Source organism: Pan paniscus, chromosome 10, assembly GCF_029289425.2.
Source record: "Pan paniscus chromosome 10, NHGRI_mPanPan1-v2.0_pri, whole genome shotgun sequence".
In the NCBI taxonomy this organism is placed as follows: Eukaryota; Metazoa; Chordata; class Mammalia; order Primates; family Hominidae; genus Pan; species Pan paniscus.
In genome coordinates, this window is record NC_073259.2 from 120,573,750 (window position 1) to 120,595,221 (window position 21,472).

Below are 21,472 nucleotides of genomic sequence, written 5' to 3' on the forward strand. Positions count from 1 at the left end.
TTACAGATAAACAAACATTGACTCTGCTTTGACACGTGCTTGGATCAGGTAACTGCACCAGCCGCCTTTCTCCTCCCACTTCTGCCTGGTCCTCCGAATGCCTGCTTTTCTTATTTGAACTCTTCTGTCCTTTTCTTTGAAAACCTAACAGATGTGAAACAACAGGCCATTTTCCATGTTGGTGGTTATTAAGCAAGACTTGAACATTTGTTTGTTGCTGGTTTAGGCTTTTATTTCAGAGTTCACAGAATTAACTTTCTTTTTTTCTGATCCCTTCCAGAGTAAATGTGTCAAATACTGGCCTGATGAGTATGCTCTAAAAGAATATGGCGTCATGCGTGTTAGGAACGTCAAAGAAAGCGCCGCTCATGACTATACGCTAAGAGAACTTAAACTTTCAAAGGTTGGACAAGTAAGTATATTGTCGTATTCTAGGGACTTTGGGAACTGTTGATGGTGTGTAGGAATTCAGGGTCTTGCCGTTACTCATGTTTGCATACATGCATGCATTCGCTCACTCATTGATTCAGTAGCCATTTATTAGGTTCCTTCTATGTGCCAGGTACAGTTTAAGCAGTACTGGTACATTGTGAACAAGGCAGGTAGTGTTCCTGCCCTCATCGAGCCTAGGGAGATAGACAATTTAAAAACAAATAACTGGCCAGGCGCCGTGGCTCACGCCTGTAATCCCAGCACTTTGGGAGGCCGAGGTGGGTGGATCGCTTGAGCCAGGGAGTTCGAGACCAGCCCTGGGTGGGAGACTGGGATAGGGTGACCTGAGTGGCTACAAGGCCTGTTAGGAGGCCTCTGCAGGGGCCTATGTTGATGGCCTCCTCTCCAAGTATCCACAGACTTCAGCAGTTGTTCTTTTTTGTTCCTTCCTTTGGAATGGAATATTATGTAAAATGGCAGAATAAACTGGAAGAGAAGCAGTAGATGTGAGAGGTGCCGGGGGGTGAAGTCTGCAGGATGTGGGGATTGTTTGGCTTTTGGAGGAGGAAGGAGGGATTCAAGAGACATGGTAGAGGTTTGAGTCTGAGCGGACAGTGGTGCTGTGGCAGACACCACAAAAGCTGGAAGGAGAACTGATGTGGGCAGTGATTTGTTTTCTTCTGGATGTGTTCAGCTGGGCATCTGAACAGTCATGTGGACATTCATCTATTCATTCAGAGATATTTGTTCAATGACCTCTTGGTTCCTGGCACCATGCTGCTTGCTGGAGATAGAGCTGGGGAACAAAACAGATGGAATCCCTGCACTCCCAAGTGTACACTATACTGGCCAGTAATCTACCAGCCCAGTAATTGCACATATAAATATATCATTATAAACTGTAATCAGGACTAGAAAGAAAAAATGCAGGAGTTTAGGGTTCATTTGGAGGGGGAAGGGACTTTTTTTTTTTTTTTTTTGAAACAGAATCTTGTTCTGTCACCCAGACTGGAGTGCACTGGTGCATTCACGGCTCACTGCAGCTCAACCTCCTAAGCTCAAGTGATCCTCTCGCCTCAGCCTCCCATGTAGCTGGGGGCTACAGGTGTGTGCCACCATGCCCACCCAATTGTTAAATTTTTTATAGAGACGGTTGTCTCATTATGTTGCCCAGGCTGGTCTTGAACTCCTGGGCTTAAGCGATCCTGCTGCCACATGCAGCCTCCCAAGGTGCTGGAATTACAGGCGTGAGCCAGCGCACCCGGCCAAGGGAGGGGAGGTTCTTAAGGCATAGGGAACAATGTGTTTGAGTCAGCAAAGGAGGTTGTGGGGGTTTGTCCTAAGTGTGGTAAGCAGCCAGAGTTGGATTTAAGTTTTTAAGAGATTCCCCTCCACCCTGTAGAGACTGGAGGGGGCAGGAGTTGTTCTAGGGATTAGGACCAATTTGGAGGTACTGCAGTCGTCAGAGTAAAAAATAATAGGGATTGAACTAGGCCAGTGCCCAGGGTGCCTGAAAGAAGAGGACCCAGTAGAGCTGACTGGAGGCAGACATGCAGGGATTCAGTGAAGGAGTGTACCAAGGGCGAGGGTGGTGTGCAGGGTGACTGGCAATTTTCTAGCTTGAGAAAGGTCCGGGGGGATGGCAGTGGAGTTGAGGAAGCTGGGAGGATCAAGGACCTTTTTGTGGACACACAAAGTTTGAGATGCCTTGGACACATTGAAGTGGAGCGGTCAGGGAGGCAAGGGTGGAGGTGGGATGCGGAGGGGAGGTGGGATGCAGAGCGTCGTGGATGGATCAGTTTTGCTCGATAGAGGGACATGTTTTTCTGTGGCAACAGGAGGGCAAAAGGAGAAGGTGGCCACAGATGCCGGTAGGTGAGCTGAGAGTGATTGTATTCCCTATCCTCTCGGAAGCTTGAGGCAAGGCCATCAACAGACAATCAGAGGGAATAAGAAGAGATAGAATATATGAAGAAAGGGAGAAAAGATGAAACCGTAATTGTGTAGCAGGGCAAGAAGTCCAGAAATTTCTGTGCTGTGCCAAGTTCCCAGTTGAGGTGGCGAACATGAAAATATACTGATACCCATTGCCTGGTTTTTCTCCAAGGACACTTGGCTCCTAGGGCAGAAAACAGAAAGTACATGGTTTGTCCAGGCCGAGGGCTTTGCATAGTTGCAGTGGATGGAGAGGAGGTCAAGGAATGGAGGCACATGGTAGAGAGAGACTGTCCCCAGAGCACGGGGACTCCTGTCCGGATGAGGGGGACAGGGGCAGGAGGAGGCAGGTGGAAAGTAGAGGGAGGGCTCAGTGGTCTGGAGGCTACAGGAAGTGACGGGGGGACCAGAAGGAGCTGGAAGCCAATGTGGTTGTGGCCCAGGGTGGGATGTTTGGATTTCTGATGTCAGAGAGGGTCCAGTCCTTCTGATGATGGGGAGGAGGGGTGGAGGCTGAATCTATGGTAGAGATAGTGAGAGGAACTGGAACAATGTAGCTGTCAAGTAGAAATGGGAGAGAGGGCTGGGCGTGGTGGCTCACGCCTGTAATCCCAGCATATTGGGAGGCTGAGGCAAGAGGATCGTGTTAGCTCAGGAGTTCTGGGCTGCACTGAGCTGTGATTGTGCCACTGCACTCCAGCCTTGGCAACAGAGTGCCCAGTTAAAAATAAAAATAAAATAAAATAAAAAAATTAAAAAAAAAAAGAAGAAGAAAAAAGAGAAAAGTGTCCTTTTACATCCCTTTTAAAAATGTCACTTAAGGCTGGGCAAAGTGGCTCATGCCTGTAATCCCTGCACTTTGGGAGGCCGAAGTGGGTGGATTACTTGAGGTCAGGAGTACAAGACCAGCCTGGCCAACATGGCGAAACACCGTCTCTACTAAAATCAGCTGGATGTGGTACACGCCTGTAGTCCCAGCTACTCGGGAGTCGAGTCTGAGGCCCAAGAATTGCTTGAATTGGGGAGGCGTAGGTTGCAGTGAGCTGTGATCGGGTCACTGTGCACCAGCCTGGAAGACAGAGTGAGACTCTGTCTCAAAAAAAAAAAGTCACTTAGCTTAGATTATCTCTACATATATAGGAAGAAGATGTAGGAATGAATGGTGCTGCTACAATTACGTAATCTGGATAGACCCAGAAACATGATACTTTTTGGTTTTCTGTAGCCTTGGTGCCATTGTTGATCTTTATTAATTATCATTATCCTCAAAATAGCCATAATGTGCTGAGTCTCTTCCTATTTGCTGGGCAGAGGCTGAGTATTTCAGCGAGCTCATTGAGTCCTTACAATTGCATTATGACAGAGAGAGATTATTATTTGCACTTTGCAAAAGGAAGAAATTGAGGTTTAGAGATATCCAAGGACCACGTGAGTGTGAGTGCCTGGAATTGGAGCCTAAATCTAGTCATCTGATAGCAAAGCCTGTTTTCTTATCTGCTTTGCATTAAATACAAGTTTAAAATAGAACAATACTGGCCAGGCTGGGTGGCTCACGCCTGTAATCCCAGCACTTTGGGAGGTCGAGGCAGGCAGATCACCTGAGGTCAGGAGTTTGAAACCAGCCTGGCCAATATGGCAAAAGAAACCCCATCGCTACTAAAAATACAAAAATTAGCCAGGCATGGTGATGCGTGCCTGTAATCCCAGCTACTTGGGAGGCTGAGGCAGGAGAATGGCTTGAACCCGGGAGGCAGAGGTTGTAGTGAGCCAAGATCATGCCACTGCACTCCAGCCTGGGCAACAGAGTAAGACTCTGTCTTGGGGAAAAAAAAAAAAAAAGAATGATACTATAATAAAAGTCTGTGTTTATATGGTGGGGAAGGTTGAGTATCAAAAAAATAACAAAGAGGAATGAATGTCTTAAGTGAATGCCTGTTTCCCCATCTGCTTCCTCTTCTGCTGGGAGGAGAGACCTGGATCCCTAGAGGTCTCAGTTGCCTCCAGAGCTGAGTGCCACAGGAATGCAGGGGAATAGGGATGTTACCTGTCACTGGTAATTCAGAGAGATGATTCAGGGTATAGTTACCTGAAAGAACAAATTGCCATGCCAGACCTCTTGGTTCTTATGACAGAGGCAAAGAGTTGCCTCCAGGATTGCCCAAAAGGAGACGAGTTCTGGGAACCTCACGAAGAGGACCTTTCAGTGGAACCTGGGGAGATTCTCTTCCTCTTCATTGGCTTACATTGGATTTAGGAAAGCTTAGAACCGGGTGATTCCTTAACCTCTTGATTTATTTAATTCTTTTCTGGTTTTTCTTGGCTCTACTCCAGGGGAATACGGAGAGAACGGTCTGGCAATACCACTTTCGGACCTGGCCGGACCACGGCGTACCCAGCGACCCCGGGGGCGTGCTGGACTTCCTGGAGGAGGTGCACCATAAGCAGGAGAGCATCATGGATGCAGGGCCGGTCGTGGTGCACTGCAGGTGACAGCTCCTGCTGCCTCTCTAGGCCACAGCCTGTCCCTGTCTCCTAGCGCCCAGGGCTTGCTTTTACCTACCCACTCCTAGCTCTTTAACTGTAGGAAGAATTTAATATCTGTTTGAGGCATAGAGCAACTGCACTGAGGGACATTTTGATCCCAAGGCATATTTCTCCTAGACCCTACAGCACTGCCATTGGCCATGGCCATTGCAACATGCTCAGTTAAAACAGCAAAGACTAAGTCAGCATTATCTCTGAGTCCACCAGAAGTTGTGCATTAAACAACTTCATCCTGGCTCTGCAGTTTCTCCTTATTCTTCATGATGTTTGCTTTGTAGCTGTTGACTGCTTTGTAGGTATTGAGGTGGTGGGGGTGTGGTGGAAATAGACCTGACTCTTGAGGATCCCTTAAGTCATTTTTGCTTGGTTCTCTTTTTCCTTCTTTTCTTCATCTCTTTGATTGTGATTCTGTTCTCTCTCTCTCTCTCTTTTTTTTTTTTCGTTTTTGAGACAGAGTCTTGTTTTGTTGCCCAGGCTAGAGTGCAGTGGCGCCATCTTGGCTCACTGCAACCTCCGCCTCCCGGGTTCAGGCCATTCTCCTGCCTCAGCCTCCCAAGTAGCTGGGATTACAGGCATCTGATACTAAGCCCGGCTAATTTTTGTATTTTAATAGAGACAAGGTTTTGTCATGTTGGCCAGGCTGGTCTCGAACCCTTGACCTCAGGTGATCCACCTGCCTTGTCCTTCCAAAGTGCTGGGATTACAGGTGTGAGCTACCATGCCCGGCCCATTCTGTTCTCTTCTACCATAAATATATTTCTCCCCTAACACTATATATGTTTGCTTCACAAGATTCCAGCTGCTTTCCACCAAGGCCTTTGATGGAAGCTGTGCTGTGACCTCTGTAATGAGTCTGTGGGCTGCTGATTCTCCAGTTTGGGCTTCATGATTATACTGGGGAATATTGGGTTTCCTAAATCTCATTCATTTCTTGGGCAAGTAGATATATGTGAAAGTGTTTATTTGTCCAGTTGTTAAAGAAGCTACCATTTATTGAGCCAGCCTCTGAGCACAATGTTTTTTGTTTTGTTTTGTTTTTAATTTTTAAAATTATTTACTTCTTCTATTTCAATAACTTTATTATCATTATTTTTTGAGACAGAGTCTCACTCTGTCACCCAGGCTAGAGTGCAATTGCGCGATCTTAGCTCACTGCAACCTCTGCTTTCTGGGTTCAAGCAATTCTCATGTCTCAGCCTCCCGAGTAGCTGGGATTACTGGTACGTGACAACATGCCTGGCTAATTTTTGTGTTTTTAGTAGAGACGAGGTTTTGCTATGTTGGCCAGGCTGGTCTGGAACTCCTGGCCCCAAGTGATCCTCCTGCCTCGGCCTCCCAAAGTGCTGGTATTATAGGCGAGAGCCACTGCGCCCGGCCCTCTTTCAGTAATTTTGATGTATTTTTTTGTATACGATTCCTGTTTCATTCTGTCCAACCAGCACTCTGTATGGTATGTGCTGTTGTCCCCATTTCACAGATGCAGAAATTAAGGGTCAGAGAGGTTAAGGGACTTACCTCAGGCACGTTGTACTGGAGAAGCTGAACTCCAAGAGCAGGTTTGGGCTGACTCCAAAGCCCTATGCTTTTTGCCAACATATTTTCAAACATAAATAGACAATTTTATAAATAGCTCCCAAGAGTAGACATTGTTTCTGTTAATATTAATGGCTTGGTTTTGAGTCTGAAACCCCCATGAATGATTCTGTTGTCCCTGCTTTTTGTCCTTCTGCCCGCAGTGCTGGAATTGGCCGGACAGGGACGTTCATTGTGATTGATATTCTTATTGACATCATCAGAGAGAAAGGTGGGTCATCTGGTGGGCAAGAAGCGACAGTTTCTGTTTTTAGTTTATGGAAGGAAAGTGCTCATGAAAACAGCCTGGGGAAGAGAGGTTGAATGGGAAAATTCTTTCACAAAAATCTGGGCTGAAGACTTCAGTGTGTCTGCCTAAGAACAGAAGTGACACTATTTGAGCTTTTGGCATAAAATGAAGTCTAGGAGCTGCAGAACCCACTGCCATGGCCTTTTGTTGCATACACAGTGGTGGTCTCTATCCAGCCACCTGACCTTGTTTACAGTATGGGGTGATTTGTTGGCAAGTGAGGGAATCCTGACTTCTGCCACTTCGTTATTTATGTAGTCTTCTGGGATCATTGGTATTGGTCAGAAGTTCAACACTGTAGCCATTGCAACATGCTCAGTTAAAACAGCAAAGACTAAATTAGCATTGTCTCTGAGTCCACTAAAAATTGTGCATTAAACAACTTCATCCTGGCTCTGCAGTTTCTCTTTATTCTTCATGATGTTTCCTTCATAGGTGTTGACTGCGATATTGACGTTCCCAAAACCATCCAGATGGTGCGGTCTCAGAGGTCAGGGATGGTCCAGACAGAAGCACAGTACCGATTTATCTATATGGCGGTCCAGCATTATATTGAAACACTACAGCGCAGGATTGAAGAAGAGCAGGTACCAGCCTGAGGGCTGGCATGCGGATTCTCATTCTCTTGCTAGGCCTCTTGGATACGCTCTCCTTTTGAGCAGGAGGACAGGCTCTGATAGACAACTGTTTGATTTGGGAATGGGAAACAAACTCCCAACTAAAAGGGCCTCTGGAAACTGTCAATTATTCTCTACTTCTCAGCTCTGATTTTTCACTGCAGAGGAGCTTAGGGAAGGGCACCATCCTATCAGCCTGGCCTGCCAGATTGAAGAACTGCCATGCAGAAAGGTTCTGATGTTCTCAGGCTCATGTGGCAAGCGTAAAACTCAAAGCCTTGAAGTTTCTAGCCTGTTCCAGCCTTGATCCAGGCCATGTTTATCCTGATTCCATCCTTTAAAACGAATGCCTCACTCTTAATAGCGCACGGCAGTTTGAACCACTAATTTGGTCAAGTTGGAAACAGTGAAATTTCAATTTTAATAAGCTGTGCATAATGAAGAGGAATGTGGAATTGGAGCCTTTCCATCTGAAGCTATTCATAACAGGCACAAAGCTGAGTTAATTAGGAATATGCTGAGATGAAGGAAATGAAGAGAGCTGCTCTTTTGGGGGCTGTGCTTCTCTCCCCAACCCCTCAACCCCATTGCCATGCTGCAGATGGGGTGGTGTCTAAACATCAGTGGCGAGTGCCTGCATTACTCTGCTCGTTGCCTTCCAGAGAACTCAGCTTCTCCAAATGCTGAGCTCTTTTCAGAATGGGACCTGCCACCAATATTTGAAAGATTTCTAGCCTAGCAGAATAGCAGCCACGTTATCAAAGTTTGGTTGGCCAAAGGAAGGTACTTGCTAATTAGTTTAGTAGGTTTTCAGTCCGCACAGACATACAGGATTGTTTTATTGTACATAGACATCTTCAGAAACAGTGTATGTATAGAAATGTAAGGTCAAAATTTGAACCTCAGTGCTTTAAATCTGAATTTGTATTAACTGATATGAAATATTTAGACGGTTACTTTATTTTATATCTGTCTTCCATTATACTTAATTTGGCTCAAGAATAGTTAGGCAAAAAGTTGCCCAAAGAGAAGGATCTCCTAGTAAATACAAAGAGAATGTAACATAGTTGCTACAAGTTGGAGCATGTTCAGGGATGTCTTTTTTTTTTTTTTTTTTTTGAGAGAGAGGTCTCTCTCTGTTGCCCAGGCTGGAGTGCAGTGGTGCAGTCATGGCTCACTGCAGCCTCAATCCCCCAGGCTGTAGTGCAGTGGTGCAGTCATGGCTCACTGCAGCCTCAATCTCCCAGGCTTAAGCGATCCTCCCACCTCAGCCTCCCAAGTAGCTGGGACTACAGGCATGCGCCACCACACCTAGCTAATTTTCACATTTTTTGTAGTGTCACGGTTTCGCCATGTTGCCCAGGCTAGTCTCGAATTCCTAGGCTCAAGCAGTGCTCCTGCCTCAGCCTCTCTGAGTAGTTAGGACTACAAATTTGTGGCTCCATGCCCGGCTAATTTTTTTATCTTTATTTTGTAGAGACAAGGTCTCACTATGTTGCCCAGGCTAGTCTCGAACTCCTGGGCTCAAACAACCCTCCCACTTTGGGTTTCCAAAGTGCTGGGATTACAAGTGTGAGCCACTGAGCCCAGTGACCTCTGGGTTTTAAAAATGTGTAGGCTTCGATTATTTATTTTTAAAAATGAAATCCTGCAATATATAGTTTTCTGCGTTGTGTGGTTTGAATCAATCTGGGAACTGGCTTGCTGGCTGATTGTGGTAAAGTAAGAAGTACTTAATTTAGTAGAAAGTTTAAATGGCAGACATAACATTAAACCCAGCTGATTTATAAATGGAGCAAAAGAACAAAACTCATTCAGGATAATTGGTTATTCTAAAATACAGTCATTTCTAAAATTATGAAGTGTTCAGGACCTTTGGGAGTGAAAGAATTTGCTAAAGAAGGATCAGTGAAAAAAAGGAATGATGGGTGAAGAGCTGTGGAGAAGGAAGAGAAGAAACAGCACAAGGAAGGAAGAATATAAAATCAGATGTGGGAATCCAGGGGAAAGTGCAAACGAAGCAAGATTGAGAAAATTCTCAAGTTTTTATAAACAGTTCTCACACTCTGCCAGTTCCTTGGAGGTAGACTTTTTTGTTAACTTCCAACTACAGTAGTGAAAAAAAAAAACAACCCTCAAATTTGCAAAAGCAGTCTGTGGAATTTTCTTTACCCAGCTTTCCTGACTGTTAACTTTTTAGCACACTTAACTTTATCATTTGTTTATTCTCTCTGTTTAAAATTAAAAATGTAAATTTTAAAAAGTAAAATGTTTGTTGGTTACAAACATTTATACCCCTTTGTCTCTAAATATCATTTCATTTTAAAAAATGAATAATCTAAGCCTACACATTCTAAAATGTGTATATTTTGTAAAAATAAGGGCATTCTCTTACATAACCAATGTCACAATTATTTGATACAGTGATCGAAATCAGGAAACTAACATTGATATAACACTATCATCTAACCTACAGACCATCTTCAAATTTTGTCCTGCTAGTATCTTTTATGGGTCCAGGGTCACACAGTGCATTTGGTTATAATGTATCTTTTTTCTCTTTTTTTGAGACAGGGTGTCACTTTGTTGCCCAGGTTGGAGTGCCGTGGTTCAATTATGGCTCACGGCAGCCTTGACCTCCTTGGGCTCAGGTGATCCTCCCACCTCAGCCTCTCGAGTAGCTGGAGACCACAGGTGTGCACCACCATGCCTGGCTAAGTTTTGTATTTTTTGTAGAGATGGAGCTTTGCCATGTTGCCCAGGCTGGCCTTGAACTCCTGGGCTCAAGTGACCCTCCCACCTTGGCCTCCCAAAGTGCTGGGATTACAGGCGTGAGTCACCACACCTGGCCAGTTATTAGTATGTTTAGTCTCTTTAATCTGGAACAGTTTCTCAGTCATTCTTTATTTTTCATGACCTGGATGTTTTTGAAGAGTTTAGGCCAGCTATTTAGCAGAATGCCTTTCAATTTGGATTTGTCCAGTGTTTTCTCTTGACTATATTCTAGTCATGCATTTTTGGCAGGACTGTCACAGAAATGTTGTTGTAGTCTTCTTAGTACATCACATCAGGTACACACTGTTGATCTGATTCATTACTAGTGGTGTTAACTTTGATCACTTGAATAAGGTGGTGTCTGTCAAATTTGTCCACCATAAAGTTACTTGAGCAAAACGTAGCTGGGACTACAGGTGTAGCAAAAAATGTAGCAAAAAGTAGTATTTTTGCTACTTTTTTTTTTAGGAACAAAGTATTTTTCCCTTTTAAGTTAATCTCTTGTCCATAAAGTTATTATTTTTCCCTTTTAAGTTAATATCTTGTGGGTAGATACTGGAGACTGCGTAAATTACCTATTTCTCATAATACTTTTTTTTTTTTTTTTTTTTTTTTTGAGATGGAGTCTCGCACTGTCTCCCAGGCTGGAGTGCAGTGGTGCAATCTCGGGTCACTGCAAGCTCCACCTCCTGGGTTGACGCCATTCTCCTGCCTCAGCCTCCCAAGTAGTTGGGACTACAGGCGCCCGCCATCACACCTGGCTAATTTTTTGTATTTTTAGTAGAGACGGGGTCTCACCGTGTTAGCCAGGATGGTCTTGATCTCCTGACCTTGTGATCTGCCCGCCTCGGCCTCCCAAAGTGCTGGGATTACAGACGTGAGTCACTGCGCCCGGCTCTCATAATACTTTTTGCCTACTAATTTTATATTCATTGATTAAATTCTTGCCTGAAAAAATTATTACTGTGGTATTTGCCAAATGGCAATTTTCCGTTTCCATCATTGCCTTTCCCCCAGCTTTTAAAAGTATAAGTGACAAAGAAAAACTGTATATAAAGTGTACACCATGATATTTTGATATATGTACACTTTGTGAAATGATTATCAAAATTGAGTTAAATAATGCATCCAACATCTCAGTTACTTTTTTTTTTTTTTTTTGAGACAGAGTCTTGGTTTGTCACTAAGGCTGGAGTGCAGTGCCACAATCTTGGCTCATTACAACCTCCACCTCCCAGGTTCAAGTGATTCTCCTGCCTTGGCTTCCCCAGTAGCTGGGATTACAGGTGCCCGCCATCACACCCGGCTAATTTTTGTATTTTTAGTAGAGGTGGGGTTTCACTACATTGGCCAGGCTGGTCTCGAACTCCTGACCTCAAATGATCCTCCCGTCTCAGCTTTCCAAAGTGCTGGGATTACAGGCGTGAGCCACTGTGCCCGGCCACTCTTAGTAAATTTTAAGTGTACATTTTTTTTTTTTTTTTTTTTTTTTGAGATGGAGTCTCACTTTGTCACCCTGGCTGGAGTGCAGTGGCATGATCTTGCCACACTGGAACCTCTGCCTCCTGGGTTCATTCAGGTGCTTCTCCCACCTCAGCCTCCCAAGTAGCTGAGACTACAGGTACCCGCCACCATGCCTGGCTAATTATTGCATTTTTAGTAGAGATGGGGGTTCACCATGTTAGCCAGGCTGGCCTCGAACTCCTGACCTCAGGTGATCTACCCACCTCGGCCTCCCAAAGTACTGAGATTACGGGCATGAGCCACCACACCCAGCCACATTACGTTATTATTAACTATAATCACCATGCTGTACATTAGATCTCCAAAATATATTCATCTTATGTAACTTCAAGTTTGTACCCTTTGACCAAAGTCTCCTTGTTTTCCCTACCCCCAACCCCTGGTAATCACTGCTTTAATCTCAGTTTTTATGAGTTTGACTGGTTTAGATTCCACATACAAATGAGATCAGGCAGTGATGGTTTATTTCACTTAGCATAATGTCATCCATGTTCTTGCAAATGACAGGATTTTCTTCTTTTTAAAACTAATATCCATGCTGGACACGGTGGCTCATGCCTGTAATCCCGGCACTTTGGAAGGCTGAGGAGGGCGGATCACTTGAGGTCAGGAGTTCGAGACCAGCCTGGCCAACATGGTGAAACCCCATCTCTACCAAAAATACAAAAAATTAGCTGGGTGTGGTGGCGCACACCTGTGATCCCAGCTACTTGGGACACTGAGGCAGGAGGATCGCTTGAACCCGGGAGGTGGAGGTTGCAGTGAGCCAAGATGGTGCCACTGCACTTTAGCCTGGATGTTGATGTTGTTCCACTTGTTTATTTTTATTTTGTTCCCTGTGCTTTTGGTATCAAATCCTAAAAACCATTGCCATGACCATTGTCATGTTACTTTCCCCATATGCTTTCTTCTAGAACTTTTAAGGTTCATCATTCCCTTTTCTGTTTTTAGTTGCAAGCCTACTATAAGGAAGGGCTTTTCTTTCTTCCTTATTTATTTATTCATGTCTATCAGAATGGGCACCTTACTACTATTTTTGTTGTTATTGCTTGAATTGACTTGAATTTGGCTAGTGGGAACCTTTTCAGATCGGGTACTCTGTCCTTTTGATCTCTTTCCATTTTCAAGCACTTCTTTAGACTTAAGATGGTCTAGGCTCATCTTCTTTCCCAGCCATTTTTCAAAGGAACCTGATTCCTTTTAGTGAAGAGCAGTATTTTGAAACCAAGATCTGGGCACTGGGTCTACTTGTTTGTACTGGTACAGTGTTCTTTGAGTTGCTAATTAGCTGATCAATTACTGCTCTATTTGAGTTCCCTCTTTCTAAAACCTCACATATGTGTACAGACGGTCCCTGACTTATGATGGTTCGACTTATGATTTTTGATTTTATGATGGTTTGAGAGCAATACATCCATTCTGTTTTTCACTTTTCATTCAACACTTTATTTTAAAATAGGGATTGTGAGATGATACTGCCCACCTGTAGGCTAATGTAAGTGTTCTGAGCACGTTTAAAGTAGGCTAGGCTAAGCTGTGGTGTTTGGTAGGTTAGATATGTTAAATGCATTTTCGACTAGTGATATTTTCAACTTACGATGAGTTTATTGGGATATATCCCCATAAAGTCGAGGAGCATTATACATATCTCTGTATAAAAGAGTGAATTCCTTATACCTTTCATCCACTTTCCCCTGAAGTTAACATTTTACCTAACCATGATACATTTATCAAAACTAAAACATTAACATCAATACATTGCTATTAACTAAACTAGAGTTTAATTGGATTTTGCCAGTTTTCCAATGAATATCCTTTTTCTGTTCCTTGATCCAATTCATGGTCACACACTGAGTTTGTTCACTTGTCACTGTAGTCTTCTCCAATCTGCGACAGCTTCTTAGGCTTTCCTTGTTTTTCATGACCTTGACGATTTTTAAGAGTACTGGTCAGATATCTTGTAGGATATCCCACAACTTGTGTTTAATCTTATGTTTTCTCATGATTAGACTTGAGTAATGGATTTTTGGGAAGAATACCACAGAGGTATATTGTTAAGTGTTCTCATCACTTGGAGGTAAATGTTATCAACATGGCCTGGTGATGTTAAACTTGTCAGTTTGTTTAGTTAGTATCTGCCAGATTTTTCTCACTGCATAATTACAAATCCTCCTTAACTTATGATGGGGTTACAGCCTGATAAGCCCATCATAAATTGAAAATATCCTAAGTCAAAAATGCATTTAATGCATCTAAACTACTAAACATCACAGCTTAGCCTAGCCTGCCTTAAACGTATTCAGGACACTTACATTAGCCTACAGTTGGGCAAAATCATCTCACGGAAAGCCTGTTTTATAATGTGTTGCATATCTTATGTAATGTGTTGAGTACTGTACTCAGAATGAAAAACAGAAGGGTTGTATTGCTTTTGCACCATCATAAAATCAAAAAAACCATAAGGCAAACCATCATGAAGTTGGGGACTGCCTGTACTTTTTTCCTGTTTCCCTGTTCAATTCTTTGGAAGAAAGTCATTTAGTTCAGACCATACTCAAGAAAAGGGAAATAAAGCTCCATCTCTTGGAGCTTAATTGAAACTGGAATGACTAGTTTCTATATACATTATTTAGAGTCCTTTTGTAAGAAAGATTTGTTCCTTCTCTCCATTTATTTATTCCATTATTTATATTGATAGAGACACATGTACATTTATTTTATACTTTGGGTTATAATCTATTTTTCTTGCTCAAATTGTTACAGCTTTGGTCACTGGGAGGTTCTTCAGATTGGCTCCTGTGTCCTTTGACATGTCCCCACCCTCTCGTTTCTGAGTACTTCTCTACTTTGGCATTACAAAAGATGTTCCAGGCTCCTCTTATATTTTTCCCTGCCGCAGCCCTAGAATCATCCATTTTTCTATGGTGCCCTGGTTCCTTTTACTTTAGGTGGGGATTTAGAAACCAATCTGGGTGTTGGGTGTGCTCATTGCTACTGGAATCACTGCTTCTAGGCCCTCTCAGCAGATAGAGCTAGAAAACATGGCTATGAATCCATGGATTCACATATATCTATAATTGTTTTCTGTATCTGGCCATCTATATATATATTAAGCTAAACATGAGTTCATACTGATGTCTCAGACTCGAATCCATTGCTGCAGGGCTCATTCTTGCCTTCCTCTTGCTTATTTGTGACTTCTTTCTCTAACAGGGAGAAACCCCAGTCTCATTATCACCAACCTATCTACTCATTTGTTCAACCCTGGTATAGGCGTAAAGTAGTTTCAGAATTACTAACCTATACCCGTGTGAGAATTGTATTTGCCAACTAGGCACTTCTTGTTTGAAGGAAATACATACAACACAGGTAGCGTCTCTACACTTCAGTATACAGAGATCTGAACAGTGTTCTCTCTGAGTGAATCATATTGCAGGACAGAAATTACTTTTAAAAATTCTGTAATGGGTCAGGCCTATAATCCTAGCACTTTGGGAGGCTGAGGTGGGCAGATCACCTGAGGTCAGGAGTTCGAGACCAGCCTGGCTGAAATGGTAAAACCCCATCTCTACAAAAAATACAAAAATTAGCCAGGCGTGGTGGTGTGTGCCTGTAATCCCAGCTACTCAGGAGGCTGAGGCACGAGAATCACTTGAACCCGGGAGGCAGAGGTTGCAGTGAGCCGAGATTGAGCCACTGCACTCCAGTCTGGGTGACAGAGCGAGACTCCGTCTCAAAAAAAAAAAAAAAAAAAAAAAAAAAAAAAAAAAAAAAATCCCATAATGATAGCAGAGCTGGAATAGAAACGGGATTGCACAGGCTGAATCTGAGTTGTTGCAACATTAAACGAGCAAGATTTAAACTGGCCTTGTGTGGCACTTGCTATTTGGCTGCTCATATTTTATTAGACACTTACTCTTTTTTGTTTGGTGTCATTCCTTTGAGAAATATTTGAGTGCCTTTTCTGTTGCAGACATTGATTAGATGCTGAGGTTGTAACAATGAAGAAGATAGCCATCGCTGTTGCCTCATGGAACTGAAGTTTTACTAGATGTAAAATTTGAGTTAACATGAGGCTGTGCCCCCATGTGCCCTATTGTTTCTTCACACAGCTCCCTTCATCTCCTTGGTCCAATGAAAAGGTTTTTTCATACTTGTTCATTCATTCCTGCATTAATTAAAGTAGGTTGTACTGTGCCAGGCACTGGGAATATTTAAGTAGTTGTGTTCCTGAATTGGAAATGAATCCAGCATGGTTGGAGTAGAAGGAGCTGGGGGGCAATGTGGAGTGTGATGGGGGGATTGGAAAAGTAAGCTGAGACCAGATTTTTTAGTTTGGAGGGAGAGGTGGGCCTTGTAGGCCATATTACAGATTTTAGACTTTATTTGGAGGGACATGGAAGTCATTGAGGAGTCTGAAGCAGGGGAATGACATAAAAAGATCCTCATTTTAGGCCGGGTGTGGTGGCTCACGCCTGTAATCCCAGCACTTTGGGAGGTTGAAGTGGGTGGATCGCTTGAGGCCAAGAGTTTGAGACTAGCCTGGGCAACATGGTGAAACCCTGTCTCTATCAAAAATACAAAAATTAGCTGGGCATGGTGGCTCACGCCTGTAGTCCCAGCTACTTGGGAGGCTGAGGCATGAGAATCGCTTGAACCCGGGAGGCAGAGATTGCAGTGAGCCGAGATTGTGCCACTGCATTCCAGCCTGGGTGACAGAGTGAGACTTCGTATCAAACAACAACAACAACAACAACAAAAACCCTCATTTTGAAAGGGAACCCTGGCTTGAGGGTGAAGAATGGGTGGGCACTAGGCTAGAGCAGCTGCAGGGTCAGTGAGGAGCTGCTGCAGTGCTGCACGTGAGAACCCGTCATGGTTTGGTCAGGGTGGGCAGGACTGACAGTGAGCACAGAGTGAAGTAAAACCAGCAAAATTTCATGATTGGATAGTGGAAGGAATCACGGTGTTTGTAGTCTTCAAATGTGAACCCACAGTGCACTGGACAAGTAGTCTAGGCTGCTCTGTAACCAAGGCAAGTGTTTTCATTTTACCCTCTCTTCCTGCTCTTGGCCTTTGGATTTTTTGTAATTTAAGGTTTATGAATGTAATCAGTTACTTAACATGGAAAGATAATACCAGATGATTTTGGAGTCTTGTGATCAATCCCTTCTCTCAATCTTGGGTGTGTGTCAGTTGGCAAGGCCATAAAATTTGTTATAAACATTGCAGAAGGCTTGGTTACTGTGCTGTGACGTTGAATTTGGGTGGAGATAGATCAATTTCAGATGATTTTCTAGGCCTCAGAAACACACTACCCTCTACTCCACAAACACAAATCAAAACAAAACAATCCCTATTCCCTGAGCATTTCTCTTGATCTATAACACAGTCTGGGCTGTCACAGTACTGAGACAAGCCCATCTGATTTGTGAGTCAGTTTTATTTCTTGGTCTTCTGCATAAGCTAAAAAGTTTCAACATTTTAATGCTTTTCCTTGGATTCCTTTGAGTCACTGAAGTAATTCCTGTTTCATTTGTACTAATTATTCCACACTAGAAAATTCTGTTGTAATCACTTTATGTATTAATAGAAATACTGATTTTTATTTTCAAGGAAGTATTGAGTAGGGAGGGGGAAATAGGGATTTGCTGTTCAATGGGTATAGAGTTTCAGTAATACAAGACAAAAAACTTCAGAGATCTTCTATACAGCAGTGGGTATATAGTTAACAATACTGCACATCTAACAGTTTGTTAAGAGGGTAGATCTCATGTCATGTGTTTTTAAAAATTGCTTTTAAAAAAAGTATCAAGTAAAAAAGCAGTTTTACTCCTCAGTTTCTATTTATATTTAAAATTTTTATTTTAAAAAGTGAGTCGAGATTTTTAAACCTCAGGATAAGTTTTATTTTTTAAAAAATTTATTTTTTATTATTTTTTGAGATGGAGTCTCACTCCATCTCAAGTCACTCAGGCTGGAGTGCAGTGGTGTCTTGGCTCACTGCAACCTCTATCTCCCAGGTTCAAGTGATTCTGCTGCTTCAGCCTCCTGGGTAGCTGGGATTACAGGTCTGCACCACCACGCCTGGCTAATTTTTGTATTTTTAGTAGAGATGGGGTGTCACCATGTTGGCCAGGCTTGTCTTGAACTCCTGACCTCAAGTGACCACCTGCCTTGGCCTCTCAAAGTGCTGGGATTACAGGTATGAGCCACAGTGCCCGGCGGGATAAGTTTTAAAATAATGTTCTCTGCTGGCTGGGCATGGTGGCTCATGCCTGTAAACCCAGCACTTTGGGAGGCTGAGGCAGAAGCATCACTCGAGGCCAAGAGTTTGAGACCAGTCTGGGCAACATAATGAGACCCCCTCTCTACAAAAAATAAAAAAAATTTGGCTGAGTGTGGCATGTTCCTGTAGCTATCGGGAGGCTGAGATGGGAGGATTGCTTGAGCCCAGGAGTTTGAGGCTGCAGTGAGCTATGATTGCACCACTGCGCTCTAGTCTGGGTGACAGTGTGAGACCCTGTCTCTTAAAAAAAAAAAAAAAAAAAAAAAAGGGCCAGGCATGGTGGCTCAGGCCTGTAACCCCAGCACTTTGGGAGGCCGAGGCGGGTGGATCACTTGAGGCCAGGAATTTGAGACCAGGCTGGCCAACATGATGAAACCCCATCTCTACTAAAAATACAAAAATAAGCTGGGTGTTGTGGTGCACACCTGTAATCCCAGCTACTTGGGAGGCTGAGGGAGAGAATTGCTTGAACCTGGGAGGCAGAGGCTACAGTGAGCCGAGATCACACCACTGCACTCCAGCCTGGGTGACAGAGCGAGACTCCATCTCAAAAACAACAACAACAAAAAAACCAAATGTTCTTGCCAATTCTTCCATTTAATATTTAATTTTGAATTATATTGTATCTTTCTAAGGATTGTTTCTTATATAAGCAAAGATTTTTCAGTGCTAAACATTTACGACTGCTATTCAGAAATGGTTATTTACAAGTCTTTTTGTTTTAAGAAAATGGCTGTTCAAAAAATTAAAATAGTATATAAACCAAACAAAATATTTTTGCTTTGGATGTCTGTTTTGCAGCTTCTTCCCTACACTATAAGTTCTTACTGACTGCTTTATCACTTAATAAATTGGTTTGGCTACTTTAACAGAGGCAAATAGTATTAGGCAAAAAATTATTTTTTATTTTTATTTTTTGAGACAGTCTCACTCCATCACCCAGGCTGCAGTGCAGTGGCCTGATCTTGGCTCACTGCAACCTCCACCTCCCAGGTTCAAGCGATTCTCATGCCTCAGCCTCCTGAGTAGCTGGAATTATAGGCATGCACCACCACACTCAGCTAATTTTTGTATTTTTAGTAGAGACAGGGTTTTGCCATGTTGACCAGGCTAGTCTTGAACTCCTGACCTCAAGTGATCCATCTGCTTTGGCCTCCCAAAGTGCTGGGATTACAGGCATGAGCCACCATGCCCAGACCTATTTTTTATTTTTTAGAGATGGGTCTCGCTTTTTAGAGATGGGCCTTGTTGCCCAGGCCAGAGTGCAGTGGTGCGATCATAGCTTACTGCAGCCTTGAATTCCTGGGCTCAAGCAATTCTCCTGCCTCAGCCTCCCGAGTAGCTGGGACTACAGGCCTGTGCCACCAGGCCTGGCTTGTACATTAGTATTTGATATGGCTACCCTAAGGGCAATCCTATAGTGAAGTCAACATTAGATAATGATGCTCATCTGATGGATTAGATTTTCAGAGTTGGCTGTTTCCAGGTGCCTATAGGAGTAGAAAAGGGTGACAAACCTCCTAACTAGATGTCCTACCAAATATAGTTCACTCCACATCTGAGATGAGACTGTATGACTGCTGGTTTTCTTTGCCTTTTTCCCCCCAGGGTATCATCAGAACCAAAAATAAAGTTTTAAAGGTGGGTCAGGTGTGTGTTGGCTCATGCCTGTAATCCTAGCACTTTGGGAGGCTGAGGCAGGTGGATCATCTGAGCTCAGGAGTTCAAGACCAGCCTGGCTAATAACATGGTTAAGCCCCATCTCTACTAAAATACAAAAAGTTAGCTGGGCATGGTGGTGGGCACCTGTAATCCCAGCTACTCAGGAGGCTGAGGCATGAAAATCGCTTGAACCCCGGAGGCGGGGGTTGCAGTGAGCCGAGATCATGCCACTGCACACTAGCCTGAACAACAGAGCAAGGCTCTGTCTCCAAACAAACAAAAATGGTGCCAGAGTCTTTTCCAGGGGTGAGGGGAGATACAATGAAGTGTGTTATTGTTTCTGATAAGAGTGCTACCATCTTTCATTCTTGTGTGCAATTTCTAGTTGGGGTGAATTTATTTTCGGAGTTCCTTTCCCAGCTGTTTACCTGAAAAACCATGAAATGTGTTCCACATGAACTATGAAATGATTAGATGCTAATGTGGCAAAGAAAGTGTGAATTCTCTTGTAGAAACAGGGACATTTGGTTCGGTACAGTAAGTTGTTAATGCGTGACTCTGTGCTTTCAAATTCTGTGGTTCAAAAGTACTTTTCACTCCTACTGTGTATTTACCTTGAGAAGGTGAATCCCCTAACAATTTGGTCAATGTATCAGTATTCTCAACCCGTCTATCAATTTTTTTTTCTTTCTCTCTCTTTTTTCTTTTTTTGGGCAAAATACCTTTTTTGCTTTTTATCCCCTTAAAATAACCATTGTCCCTCACATGTGCACTCTTCCAAATTTCAGAAAAGCAAGAGGAAAGGGCACGAATATACAAATATTAAGTATTCTCTAGCGGACCAGACGAGTGGAGATCAGAGCCCCCTCCCGCCTTGTACTCCAACGCCACCCTGTGCAGAGTAAGTAGTGCTGAAGGAAATTCTTTTTACCTGGTCATGGTGGTTTAAAAAGGTTTAAAAAACAAAAACAAAAACAAAACACAAGTTTGTAGCACATGCCTTTCACTGGTGCACGTTCCTGTTGCCCTACTGTTAGTGTATCTGTGACTGGTGATATCTATTGATTGTGTTAATGCTATCTCAACTACGTTTTAATTTTTCTAAGCTGGCCAGGCACGGTGGCTAACGCCTGTAATCCCAGTGCTTTGGGAGGCCGAGGTTCATGGATTACTTTGAAGTCAGGAGTTCGAGACCAGCCTGGCCAACATGGTGAAACCCTGTCTCTACTAAAAATACAAAAATTAGCCGGGCATGGTGGCGCATGTGTGTAATCCCAGCTACTCAGGAGGCTGAGGCAGGAGAATCGCTTGAACCCAGGAAACGGATGTTGCAGTGAGCCGAGATCATGCCACTGCACTCCAGCCTGGGCGATAGAGTGAGCCTCTGTCTAAAAATAAAATAAAATAAAATAAATTCCTAAACTGAAGGCTGACTGCTATGCTAGCTAGGATTATATGGGATTTTAAGTATATCAAGTGGTGGTTCTCCAAGAAGAATCTAATTTTTCTTTTGATGGGCTGGGGATTGTAACAAAGGAAGGTCATATGTCTTAATGATGTGTTAAGGCTCTTTGCAAAATAAAAGTAAATAAATTGACCACTAATGTGTCAGCCCAGCCATGATCTGCTCATTTGCCACCAGTCAACAGAAATCTACTTTGGGTGTTTAAACCAGGAGTCAGCAAACTACAGCTCACAAGGCCAGATGTGGGCCATGGCCTGTTACTGTATGGCCTGTTAATGGTTTTAAAGGGTTGTAAAACAAAAGAACACAAAACAAAGACCCAATAACAAAACAAAGCCGGAAGAATA

At 43.3% G+C, this 21,472-nt stretch overlaps 1 protein-coding gene across 4 annotated transcripts in view; it reads left to right on the forward strand.

The window, feature by feature from the left end:
* The window catches only part of PTPN11 (protein tyrosine phosphatase non-receptor type 11), a 91,157-nt gene that overhangs the window by 62,976 nt on the left and 6,709 nt on the right, over positions 1–21,472 (forward strand). For 2 of the 4 annotated variants that reach the window (XM_034934559.3, XM_034934560.3), the window contains exons 10-14: positions 281–412; positions 4,687–4,853; positions 6,648–6,715; positions 7,229–7,380; positions 20,449–20,561. In XM_034934559.3, coding sequence (XP_034790450.1) covers positions 281–412; positions 4,687–4,853; positions 6,648–6,715; positions 7,229–7,380; positions 20,449–20,561 — 632 coding nt within the window. The remainder of the gene's footprint in view (positions 1–280; positions 413–4,686; positions 4,854–6,647; positions 6,716–7,228; positions 7,381–20,448; positions 20,562–21,472) is intronic. The other 2 variants (XM_034934561.3, XM_034934562.3) reach the window with 1 other exon arrangement.